The sequence below is a fragment of the Vigna angularis genome, chromosome 3 (assembly GCF_016808095.1).
Source record: "Vigna angularis cultivar LongXiaoDou No.4 chromosome 3, ASM1680809v1, whole genome shotgun sequence".
Classification (NCBI taxonomy): domain Eukaryota; kingdom Viridiplantae; phylum Streptophyta; class Magnoliopsida; order Fabales; family Fabaceae; genus Vigna; species Vigna angularis.
The window spans coordinates 42191364-42204769 of NC_068972.1; the positions used below are offsets into that span (position 1 = coordinate 42191364).

The window sequence follows — 13406 nt, forward strand, 5'->3', positions numbered from 1 at the left end:
TCTTACCATCTATCTTTACATAAGAATTTCATAAGAACTAATTTGTACTTTTATAAGGTAACTTGTTGATGTTGGTATAAAAGCTTCAAATTTAAAGATTTAATAATAATAATAATAGATGAATTAAAAATCTTGTACGAATATGGGTTTATGTCATAATTTGTGGTTTAAATTTATTGTAAGTGATTTCTTTATTTTTTATGTTGTTTTGTTTAAATGACTACTTCATGGGAAAGTATTTTAATTTGTTTAAAATTTTAACTTTTACTATTAAAATGTTCTTGTTTAATTTGTAAGAAAAATATAATTTAATTAATTTAAATTTTTTATTTTAATATGTTAATTTTGCTTAAGCACTTCAAAGTCTAAAAATCAAATAAAATAGTTTAAAATGTATACTTTAGTGATTCCAATCCTTTAAAAATATGTTTTACCATATTAAAATTCTGCAACAAAACATTAGTTTCATATAAATTCAATAACATTAATCTATCAAAACTTGACAATTTTATATAAAAGATATCTCAATCTATTTGGGTTATCCATTTGGAACAGGTTATGAATCATTTTTGAACAATGAAATTAGCTTTACAAACTAAAAACACACTTCTTAGATCGTTATCTTTTCTTCTCATCTTGTGCTACACTTTATCCATGCGATCATTTTCCTCTTTCGAATTTCCTTGGTGTATGGGCTATAAATGCAAAGTCCTTTCTTTTTCAAAGCCTTCAACTTCAAGTCAATGAAAACCATATATATCTCCCTTTCTTTTCACTCTATTCCTTTTTTTTCTTTTTATTAGAATTCACTTCAATGAAGACCCTGAATAAGGAGGAAAGAGGAATGGAAGAGATTATGGTGGAAGCTATAATCAAGATGTACTTTGGGATGTTAATCAAGATGTTATAGCTGCCCTAAAATTCTCTTCATCTGCAAAATAGATGCATAAATATCAAATTTCATCGAATAAATGACTTCAAACAATGTATCATTTAACCGTTTAGCAGGAATTGCTCATCATGCATTACAACAATGGCCCCATACCATTAAGTATGGTCAGCTACATAGACTAGATGAAGCCACCAGACTCGGGAAAAAACCAAATTCATATGAATATTATTTGCAGATCCCTTTTAATAATTTTTTCTCTCGTGTCTGTTATGGTCTCCCTTTACCCGTTTTTCGCAGCAAATAAAAAAAATTCTTGTAGATTTTCTTCGATGGCACCTTGAAAAGCTTGAAGGAGCAGAGAATATAAAGCAGCCGGAGCAACTTCTCTAGCTGTTGCCCCGAAATATCACATCAGATAAGAACGTAAAACATGTACAACAAAAAGATTCTTAAAACTATTATAATATAGGTCTATTTGAAACAAACTTCTTTCTATATATTTTCGGAATAAAAACAATACATAAAGTAAAAATAGTGATGTATAAACTAATTTTTTGAAACTACATCTTATTAACTTCTCTAAATTTAATGTTTACCTCACCTATAAACTAGTTTTAAGTTAAATAGAGATCTTTGTTTCATTTTTTTCCTTCTTATTTCTCTCTTTTAAAATTATTTATGCAGAAATTTCTCCAAACATATACTACGTAACAAACAAAGGACTTTTCCTTCCAATTCTGAAAGGGTAAATGAAGAATTTAATCTTCAAGCCTTAAACTAAACAATCTTCTGTCAAGAAAAATCTGTACACCTAACCACAACATCCAGGTCTGCCCCATAACTAAAGCTAATTAATTAATTAATAATAATAATTGTTAGGATATTTATCCTATTTTATCATCATTATAGTGTGTCAAGGGTTACCCTATTTATCATGATTATATTATGTCTAGGATTACCCTATTTATCATGATTATATTGTGTCTAGGGTTACCCTATTTATCATGTATTTATTTTTATAAATAGAAGATTGTGAGAGGGATCAATCAAGCCCTCTAGAATTATTTTACAGTTTCAATCTTAAGTTGGTATCAGAGCGGGTCGATCCCGCTCTGGTTTCTGTCTCGTAATATATATCTGTCCGGCGCCACAGTTCTTTGTCGCCCGCCACTGTCCACCGCTGCCTGCCGCCGGCCACCGTCAACCGTCAGCCACCGTTGTCCGTCGCCGGCCACCGTCCGGCCGCCGCCGACCACCGTCGTCCGTCGCCGGCCACCGTCCGGCCACCGCCGCCGCCGGCCACCGCCTTCTGCGTGTCCCAGTATCTCAAACTCATGAAGCGCATGAACTAGTGGAACCATCTGTCATGGTTGCCACACGAGGACGAGGAGGACGTGGCACTAGAGGAGGAGGACGAGGAGGTCGGGGACGTACTCAATGCACATATTGTAAAAGGATGGGTCATACTCAAGAGAATTGCTACTCCTTACATGGTTTTCCTTCCAAATCTGCCAATATTTCGAAGACTGAAACTTCCACTTCGAAATCTGAAACCTCCACTTCTATGTTTTCTGAGGATGAATATAAAGAGTATTTAAGGTTAAAGTCTAACAGCTTGGCACAACCATCTCAATCTCCCAATACATCAACAGCCTGCGTTTCTCAATCTATGGAATGTCAAAATTCATGGGTAATTGACTCAGGTGCTTCTGATCACATTTCTGGTAATACCTCTTTGTTCTCATCTATTTCCTTTCGAGAAAAACCTCATTTCATAACCCTTGCAAATGGATCTAAAACTTCTTCCAAAGGAGTCGGTCATGTTTCTTTGTCTCCCTCCCTCAATCTCAACTCAGTCCTTTTTGTCCCTAATTGTCCTTTTAATTTAATTTCTTTAAGCCAGTTGACTAAAATGTTAAATTGTTCAATAACCTTTGATCATAAATCTTTTGTTATACAGGAGCATGGTTCGGGGAGACAGATTGGAGAAGGATATGAAGCTGGCGGATTATACCATTTTGGATCTCGTCCAAGGGTGTCTTGTGTTGCTACTCCTAATCCTAAAGTGCTACATGATCGACTTGGCCATCCTCATTTGTCCAAATTAAAAAAGATGTGTCCTGAACTTAGTGGTCTCCAAACCTTAGAATGTGAGTCATGTCAATTAGGAAAACATGTTAGATCTTCCTTTCCTAAAAGGTCTCAATCAATATGTAATTCTAGTTTTTCCATCATCCATTCTGATATATGGGGACCTAGTCGTATCTCTTCTTTTGGTTTTAGATATTTTGTTACCTTTATTGATGAATATTCAAGATGTACTTGGGTTTATCTTATGAAAAATCGTTCTGAATTGTTAGCTATCTTTACATCCTTTTTGAATGAAATCAAGAATCAATTTGGTCAAGTAATCAAAATATTAAGAAGTGATAATGCAAAAGAGTATTTCTCATCCTCCTTTTCTGCCATCTTGAGTTCCCATGGTATCTTACATCAGTCTACTTGTCCTCATACACCACAACAAAATGGTATAGCAGAACGAAAAAATAGACACTTGGTTGAAACTGCTCGTACCCTTTTGCTTGGCGCCCATATTCCTGTCCATCACTGGGGGGATGCCATCTTAACTGCATGTTATCTTATTAATAGGATGCCCTCCTCCTCTCTTGATAATAAAGTCCCTTTCTCCATTTTGTTTCCTAATGATCCTCTCTTTCATACATCTCCCCAAGTGTTTGGCTGTGTATGTTTTGTTCATGACATGTCTCCAGGTCTAGACAAACTCTCCGCTCGCGCTCTCAAATGTGTCTTTTTAGGCTATTCTCGACTTCAAAAAGGATATCGGTGTTACTCTCCTGAAACTAAGAAGTATTACATGTCTGCCAATGTCACATTCTTTGAACAGACTCCTTACTTCTCTCCATCTGTTCAAGATGTTTCTATCCTCCAGCAGGTCCTTCCTATTCCAATGGTTGAGTCAAATAGCTCCACTGTCTCTGTCATTCCAAGTCTTGATCACAATCCTTCTACACCTGTTTCTCCACATACTGAGATCATCCCACACAGGGCCCCAATGGATAGTCCACCTCCCCAAGACAATGGTGAATCTCCTACTTCAGATTCTTCTCCCTCGTCACCTCCTCCCACGCCTCCTGGTGCAAATGATTCAGCATGGCCTATTGCCCTCAGAAAAGGTACTCGTTCCACTCGGAACCCTCATCCCATTTATAATTTTCTAAGCTATCATCGATTGTCGCCCTCCTATTTTTCTCTTTTATCCTCAGTGTCCTCTGTTGTTATACCCAAGAATGTGAAAGAAGCACTTGATCATCCTGGATGGCGACAAGCTATGATTACAGAAATGCAGGCTCTTGACCACAGTAATACTTGGGAGCTGGTGCCCCTTCCCCCAGGCAAAAAGGCGGTTGGTTGTCGATGGGTGTATGCAGTTAAAGTTGGCCCTGATGGTGAAATTGATCGGCTCAAAGCCCGACTTGTTGCAAAAGGTTACACTCAGGTTTATGGTCTTGATTATTGTGACACTTTCTCTCCTGTAGCCAAGATGACTACTATTCGTCTCTTCTTTGCCATGGCAGCCATTCGTCACTGGCCACTTCATCAATTGGATATCAAGAATGCCTTCCTACATGGTGATCTTGAGGAAGAAGTTTATATGGAGCAACCTCCTGGGTTTGTTGCTCAGGGGGAGTCTGGTATGGTATGCAAATTGCATCGATCTCTATATGGCCTCAAGCAATCCCCACGTGCTTGGTTTGGAAAGTTTAGCTCCATTGTTCAAAAATTTGGGCTAAAACGCAGTGAAACAGACCATTCAGTTTTTTATTGTCATTCTTCTCTCGGGAAATGTGTTTACTTAATAGTATATGTTGATGATATTGTCATTACAGGAAATGATGTTGTTGGAATATCTCAACTAAAAGAGTACTTGTGTAGACATTTTCAAACCAAGGATCTTGGAAGTCTCAAATACTTCTTAGGCATTGAAGTAGCGCAATCAAAAGATGGAGTTGTAATCTCCCAAAGGAAGTATGCTCTTGATATATTACAAGAAACAGGCATGATTGATTGTAGACCGGTAGACAGTCCCATGGACCCAAACCAAAAATTAAGGACAGAAGAAGGTGAATTATTCTCCGATCGAGAGAGGTATAGGAGGCTGGTTGGCAAACTGATTTATCTCACTATTACAAGGCCAGATCTATCCTTTGCAATTGGAGTGGCTAGTCAGTTCATGCAGGCTCCATGTGTTGACCATTGGAATGCTCTCATTCGCATTCTAAGGTATGTAAAGAAGGCTCCCGGGCAAGGATTGTTATATGAAGATAAAGGAAGCATTCATGTCTCTGGGTATTGTGATGCAGATTGGGCAGGTTCACCTATTGATAGACGGTCTACAACAGGATATTGTGTTTTTCTGGGAGGAAACATTATTTCATGGAAAAGTAAGAAACAAAATGTAGTAGCTCGATCAACCGCGGAAGCCGAGTATAGGGCAATGGCATCACTAACATGTGAACTTATATGGGTGAAACAATTCCTTCAAGAGATTAAATTTTGTGACATCCATACTATGAAGATGTATTGCGACAATCAAGCTGCTCTCCACATTGCATCAAATCCAGTGTTTCACGAGAGGACTAAACATATAGAAATTGATTGTCATTTTGTTCGTGAAAAGTTGTTGACCAAAGAAATATGTACTGAGTTTATTGGGTCAAACGATCAACTCGCAGATGTATTGACCAAGTCATTAAGGGGTCCTCGGATTGAGTTTATTTGTTCCAAGCTTGGTACATATAATTTGTATGCTCCAGCTTGAGGGGGAGTGTTAGGATATTTATCCTATTTTATCATCATTATAGTGTGTCAAGGGTTACCCTATTTATCATGATTATATTATGTCTAGGATTACCCTATTTATCATGATTATATTGTGTCTAGGGTTACCCTATTTATCATGTATTTATTTTTATAAATAGAAGATTGTGAGAGGGATCAATCAAGCCCTCTAGAATTATTTTACAGTTTCAATCTTAAGTATAATAATAGTAATAATAATAACAATAATAATAATAATAATAATAATAATAAAGGCAAAATATGATGTCAGTCACTTCAGATTTGCCTTAGAAACCATGTGAAATTTAAAATAACATTCAAATACACTTAAGCTCCAATCAACAATAAATATTACCTGGAGTCGAAATTGAAGGTAGTCGGAAAAAAGGGGAAGCAGTTCCCTGGAACAGGATGCCCTAGTGACTACAAGCAGCATTTCCACTTAGTAAACTTTCATAAATCACAACCAGTGAACGCAACGATGTATATTGCAATCGGGGAAGGCCTAGAAAATGTCAAAGAAATATACATCAAACAACCTTTTTCCTTTGCCATGTTTCCCAAAAGATGTTCTGTTAAAGAATTTGGGAAAAGTGAACAGATATTATATACTTGAAAAGGATAAAAACAATTGGGATTTGAGATAAAAGAATACAGCACATTATCTAGTCCAACATATGAAACCCAAAAGTAACTAGCATTTAATGACCATAAAAGTTAATTAAATTGAAACTAAAACTTCTAACCTTGTTTTCCACACATGTAGTGATCATTTGTCAAAAAAGCTTCCTCAGCTTCATCATTCCCACATTTTTCTCCAAAGCAGATGAATAACTGACTCCGATATCCGAAGGGAGCCGATTGCCTTCCTTTTATTGTAAAAGTGAGGCAAATCTTTATTCTAAAAATCCACCTTTACAAAGCTCATTTATTATATAGGTTTGGACATCTGGATGATAGCCTCTAATGAAAAGATACTGGGAAATCTTCCGTGCAGTCTTTGGCCTCCCACTTTTGTGCAACCCATTTATAAGTATATTGTATGTGCGCAAATTTGGACTAATACCTTGATCAACAATTAGATCTTTTAATAGTGCAATTGCCTTGTCAAGTTGCTGCCCGTTGCATAAACCATCTAACAAGATATTGTAGGTTACAATATCTGGAACCAAATTCTTGAAACACATTTGCTTAAAAAGATTCACGGCTTCATCCAATCTTCTATTCTTGCAACAGCCACTAATCAAGATGTTGTAACTCCAAACATTAGGGGCAAAACTTCTTTCAAAGATGAGATGTTTAAAAAATGTAATTGCCTTGTCAACATGCTCACTACTACATAAAGATTCTAACAAGATATTGTAAGTGGTTACATTGGGAGGTGGACCCCAATAACGCATTTCATCAACATGCTTCCGTGCACGAGAGATTTTCCCAGATTTGCATAAACCATCAACCAGAGAATTGTGAGTTATAATATTTGGAACTAAATTCGTAAGACGCATATGTTTAAACACACTGAAAGCTTCATCCACTCTTTCAATCTTGCAATAACCTTTAATCAAGATGTTATAGCTCCACACATCAGGCACCAAACCCCTTTCAATCATCCCATGAAATAATTTTATTGCCTCTTCCACTCTATCAATCAAACAATACCCATGCATCAAAATAGTATAAGTAGTAATGTCAGGTTGTTCACCTCTTTCAATCATCAAATTAAATAGCTCTCTTGCCTCATCCACTTTTTTGTTTAAACAATACCCATGCATCAAAATAGTATAAGTAGTAATGTCAGGTTGTTCACCTCTTTCAATCATCAAATTAAATAACTCTCTTGCCTCATCCACTTTTTTGTTTAAACAATTCCCATTCAGCAAAGATCTAACTTCTTTCCGTTGGCCCGCACGACACAAACCATAAATTAATGAACTAAAAGTGAAAATATCTGGGAAAATTCCCTGAACAATCATTTTGGAACACAAAACACGTGCCTCATTTATATGTCCATCTTTGCACAAACCATGGATAACTGTATTGTATATTACAATATTGGGCTTAACCTCCTCTCCCCCCATCTTCTGAAGCAGTTGAATGGCAGCTCTTGTGTTTCCCATCTTACTCTTACACAGCCCATTGATTAAGGTTCCATGGAGAACATCATCAACCGAAATCCTTCGAGCAACCATTTCATTGTAAATGTGTAGTGCATCCAGCATCTTATCATTAATACAGAACCCCTTCATCAGCGTAGTAAAAGTCACAACATTTGGTTGACAACCCCACTTAAGAATCTTACCCATTACAGAGAATGCAAAATTCATCCGACCCATGTGGCAGAAAGAGTTGATCAAAATGTTAAAAGTGACAGTAAACGGCACAACACCCTTATATTCCATTAGGTTATATAGATTAATAGCTGTTGCATAGTATTTCATCTTCACAATCATTCCTAAGATTTTGGTGAATTCCACAATCGATGGCAGGGGATGCATATCAACCATGCGATGAAACAAAGCCACAGCATCATCAATGCCACAAAATCTGTAAGTGCTTTCCGATGGCAATGGCTGCGAATGTAGATGTATCCTCCTCATATGTGGCATAAGAAGGCGAGGAAGTTTCAGGAATTGCATACCTTGCCGTATACCACATGTGCTCTACTCCAAACACAACACAATATGCTCACTAAATTTCTCAGTCCTTCCCCATGTCCTTCCACGAGGTTTAACAACGAAACAGTAGAACTACATGGAAGAATGAAAACAGCTCCATTATCCATAAACTCTTTACTTTCTGCACTAACTAAAACAGAGAAAATATAAATTAACAGACAATGAGTATTGTTCAACAAAATAACCACAGACAAAATAAAAAATATAAGTTAAAAACCAAATGGGTATGTACCAATTTTTTTTTTCTCAAAAAAGTAATCCTATAAGAAAAGGAACTGACAAACAGGTAGCAAAGAGAGACATTTTGACAAACAGAAAGAGTGCATAGAGACACATACGTATTGAAAAACCATCGTTTTTTTAATAGAGATTGGTTTTCAGTATATAGATGTAATGCAAAATGACTGAGTCATAGCTACAAATTGAACAAAGTTGGGGGAACATAATATAACATGATAGGAGTGCAGAGAGTGAAAAGCGAGATGGTGAAAAATGGTTTAAAAGGTTACTGGAGAGGCAAAGACGTGAACTTGAGTATGGTAGAATGAGCGGCAAGAGTTGTTTGTGTTTCTTCCGTTTGCTGAGGCAGTGGGGTGGTGGCGGTGGTGCCCTCAACGTGAAGAAAACACAGCATGAGTCCACCTTAGGTATTCTTCAGTTTAAACTTTCTTCACACCATGTTTTCCAAACGAAAAATTAATAAAAAAATAAAGTGAAAATGGAATGTTATAAATATAATAAACACAATTAAAAAATGACACTTATTATTAAGCATTTTGTATGATAACAATTTTACAATATATATATATATATATATGAGATTGCTAAGGCCTGTTTTTCTTAGTTGGTAATGTACCGGGTTTTAGTAGATAAAAATATTTTTATATATTATGAATTTTAAGTTTTTAGGTCAAGGGTATTATAATAATTTTTATTTTCAAAACTAAAAAAATCCAAACTCATACTCACCTCTCTCATTTCTCTCAAAACCTTTTTTTTTATCTCTCTCACTCTAACCTTTTCTTCATATCATCCCTACTATAGCCCCAATTGAAAGCACTAGTAGTTAAACAATTTATCTTTGTAAAGAGTTGAGTCATTGATAGGTTCAAGATCTCCAATTTTACTATCTTCACTAACCTCTCTAATTTCATCATCTGCATATCTTGAATTATCATTTCTAAAAAAATCTTCCAGGTCAATTATCAATTTCTTGTGATATCATTATGTTTGTGAAAATTATATAAAATTATATACGATAAAAATTTTTATAAAATTATTTTTTGTAAAAAATTGTTTAACAACGAGTGTTTCTGATCTTATGACAATTGCCAATTCCTCCAATTATAAACGTGAAAATTAAATAAAATTAGATAAAAAAAATTATAAAATAAAAACTCGCTCTAAACCGTTTGTTAAAAGAAAAGTACTCTCGTTTTCTCTTACTCACGTCCATACTCTCTACCCATCTCTCTCTGTTTCATTCTCTCACGCACCTGAAGTCTAATAAAAGGCATCGAATAACCCCTTACACGAGTTGAAGAACTCGTTTTTTCCTTTCTCTAAAAGTAAAAAAAAAATATAGGGAAGAAGGAGAAGACGAAGATGATGATCTGATTATTGCAGTTTTGAGAAGAAAGAAAACCTCTTTTTTAAAAGAAATCTAATTTTCCAGAAAAGGAGCAGAATTGCCAAATCCCTAACCCTGGTTCTGCATCCAGGTTTGCATCAGCCTCTTCAAAACCCAATGAATACGCTCAGCTCCAATCCTTCCTTCCTTCGAGGCTATCACCTCCGATTTACTCAGCTCAAATCCTTCAGCATCGTGATTCCAGAAGCTGGATCTGTGCGTATTGGGCTCAAGATGACATGGGTCAACGTCCCGGCCCAGACGATTTTCTATTCTGATTACATATTATTAGTACACTGGCTAATTGAGATGGCTATTATGAGAGACTTGTTGACTGTTCTTATGAGTTTATTAATGGAATATATAAATTGATTCATGCTGTGGGTTGAATGTTCTTGCTTAAATATCTTGTCTCATTTTTCAATTTCAAGGTACCTTCAACTCAAGAAGATCAAAAACTTTGGATGTGCCGGTCGACCACAACTTTGGATGTTTTTTAAAATTATACCGATGTTGCTATGGTGTAAAATAATTATATTTACTACTGGTGCAGACCTTCAATTTAAATCCATCAACAATTTCTGGACCTAAGATTATGTGAGCATTCACTGTGTGAGCCCAATCCAATATTTGAAAGATCTCTCTGTGAGACAGTGGAATAGTAATATAAGTCATGTTGAATGCAGAAATGGATGAGAGGAATCCAAAAAAGGATTCCATGACAATTAAGCAGGCTTGCCCTGCATACTGCATGGTTACTGTGTTACCAATATCAGTAAATTTACGATCCTCAAAGATCAAGAAGTTATGCTTTTTCTGCAATCTTCAATAGAATAAACCATATATTAGCTCTAGTAGACTAGAAACTTAAAAGATTGCTTTGAAACATATCAGAGGCGATGCTCAAAATACATAACATAAGGCCCTTATTGTAAGAACCTGTAAATATATATGTATAAAAAAAATTCATTAAAGGGGAGGCTTTATCAAAATTCTGATCATTCTTCAAGCCTCCTTCTCTCTTTAGAAAGTTTCTTCTTCCTCTGACTTCTCTCTAAATTCTCAGCACCTTGAACCATAGGAATTTGATTTTGGTACTACCCAAGCGTCTGCGGAGTAGAGGGCTTCATTTCTACCGAACATTTTCTTTTTTCTGATCGGGGCATGTTGAGTTCTTGTGCTGTCAAGGTACTGCTAGGGGAGTTTCAATAGTTGTGCTTAGAGAAACCCAGGTAAGGGGAGCTAGATTCTTTTCTATGGGTTGTATGAACATTACATGTGCTGATCTTTGTGTGACTATGTTGTTTAGATTGAAATTGTATTTTTGATATTTGTGACTGTGGATGTGGTTGGGCTGAGATGATACTTAAGATTGGTATGTTGATGTATGTATTCTGTTGGAGGGGTGATCAAGTGGAAGGTAAGGAAAGTATGCACTGTTTTGAACAAGCTGGTAGAGTCTTGGGTCAATTTTAGAGGAAGTGAGGTGGTGAAATTTAGAATTAGAGGCTAGGAGTTCATTTGGTCTGTTTAGGCACTTTGGGTAAGTCATTTGTGACTTGTATGAGTCTTTCAAATGGTCAAAAACAAGTTACAAGTAGTAGAATTAGATTTGGGTCCCTAAGTTGTTGATTTTGGCGTTCTAGAGTAGAAATTGAGTCTAAATCACTTTAGAATTGTAGTAGTAACGTTTTTAATCAGCTAGGAAAGTCTAACTAAGGATATAACATGAATTAGAAGTCTTAGAAGTTGGCCAAGAGGCCTAGAAGTGGTAAGGACGGGTATGAGTGTGTAATTTTGCAGAATTCGCGTTCTGCAGATGATGTAAAGTCGTTATGCGAGCTATCTCGCATGAGGGTGCTCACTGTCTGGGAAATTCGCTGTGCGAGCTAGTGCGCTGTGCGAATTACCAGAGGGGGATGCTCTCTGATTATGGACTCGCCATGGCGAATCTTGTCGCTATGCGATTGGTGGTGATCTGGAATCACTGCCCATTTAATTCGAAGAGCGAATTGGGCGCATAGCGAGAAGGTTTGGGGATGTGTTCTCTGTCAGTGAAATTTGCCTAGCGAATAATGTCGCTATGCGACTGGTGGTAATCTGGAATCACTACCCATTTAATTCGAAGAGCGAGTTGGGCTCATAGCGAGAAGGTTTGGGGGTGTGCTCTCTATCGGTGAAATTCGCCTAGCGAATCCTGTCGTTATGCGACTGGTGGTGATCTAGAATCACTGCCCATTTAATTCGAAGAGCGAGTTGGGCGCATAGCGAGAATGTTTGGGGGTGTGCTCTCTGTTTGAGCTCTCGCATAGCGACTTGGGTGCGCTATGCGAGAAGACCTGAGGCCTGTGGCCTCAGTGAGTTAATTCACATAGCGAATTAAAGGGTACGTTGTGCGCATTTTTGTTGTATTGCCTTGCACCTTGGTGCGCTGTGCGACCTGGTTCAGTGAGTTTCACATTTTTCCTCATCTATTTGAGCTGTTTAATGTTGTTTGACTGTCAGGGTGTATGTATGTGTAGATAACTGATTTGGATGGCTTGATTTTGCAACATGATTGAGAGTATGATGTGATTTATGTGGGAAGTATGCGAATGTATGAGATATGTTGGATTCACTGTGATAATATGATGGTATCTGGTTATTCATGTCTTGGGTTAAGTTTCAAAGTGACAGTATGGTTCATGGACGTAATTCCATGATCCTCAAGGAGATGATACATGATGGTGATCTGGTGGTGTGTAGAATGACTGCATGGTACCTCAGTTTTGGGGGTCATGCTGAAACTCCAATGGTCTTTCTTCTCACGTAGAAAGGATTGAACTATGTGGTGAGGAGTAGCAGGAGGTCCTAGTCTTGGGTGCTTCCAGTATGGCCCAAGGTGAGTGATAACGGACTAACCTCGTAAGTGTGGTAGGGTGGGGGAACCCAAGTTTCATAAGCCACCACGAGTGCAAGACCCGTCATAGCTCGGTAATCATTCTAGTCCGGACGAGTCGGTTTATAAAGTAACAAGTCTTGTGATGTCAGTTTACCATGTTTGGGTGACTTTTGTATGTCGTGTGAGGTTGTATAACATGTTTTTTATATCTAGCTCACCATTGCTTGTTTGTGTTGCTTGTGTATGTTTCTTTTGCGATGATCATCCACTTGGGTGAGAGCAGATGACGAGGAAGTTCTTTTGGAGACGGCCTTGGAAGTTGAGGACAATGTTGTTTCCTAGTCTCCTTAGGATGTTATCGATTGTTGTCTGTAATTTAAAATATTGTTTCCCTTTTAGTTTATTGTTTAAATCTTTTCGGAGTTGAAGTTTAATTTTTGAAGTTACTTTGAGATGACTGTAATCCTT

General features: G+C 37.0%; 1 protein-coding gene across 8 annotated transcripts; it reads right to left on the minus strand.

Moving 5' to 3' along the window:
* Positions 1-490: 490 nt before the first annotated feature.
* On the minus strand, positions 491-9105 carry LOC108324348 (pentatricopeptide repeat-containing protein At5g16640, mitochondrial). Of its 8 annotated transcripts, none has more exons than XM_052874891.1 (4): positions 8958-9105; positions 6499-8499; positions 6108-6257; positions 491-931 (listed from the first exon to the last, which is right to left on the minus strand). In XM_052874891.1, exon 2 carries the CDS (start codon positions 8386-8388, stop codon positions 6649-6651), a length of 1740 nt encoding a protein of 579 aa, XP_052730851.1. In that variant the 5' UTR covers positions 8389-8499; positions 8958-9105; the 3' UTR covers positions 491-931; positions 6108-6257; positions 6499-6648. The 8 variants fall into 8 exon arrangements, with proteins under 8 accessions (XP_052730851.1, XP_052730849.1, XP_017412775.1 ...); XM_052874889.1 differs by having other exon boundaries at positions 6499-8557; XM_017557286.2 differs by having other exon boundaries at positions 8937-9105.
* Positions 9106-13406: the final 4301 nt, after the last annotated feature.

Excerpts from the sequence above, each read along its gene's own strand:
- LOC108324348 (XM_052874891.1), bottom strand. The coding sequence starts at position 8,388 with ATGCAATTCCTGAAACTTCCTCGCCTTCTTATGCCACATATGAGGAGG.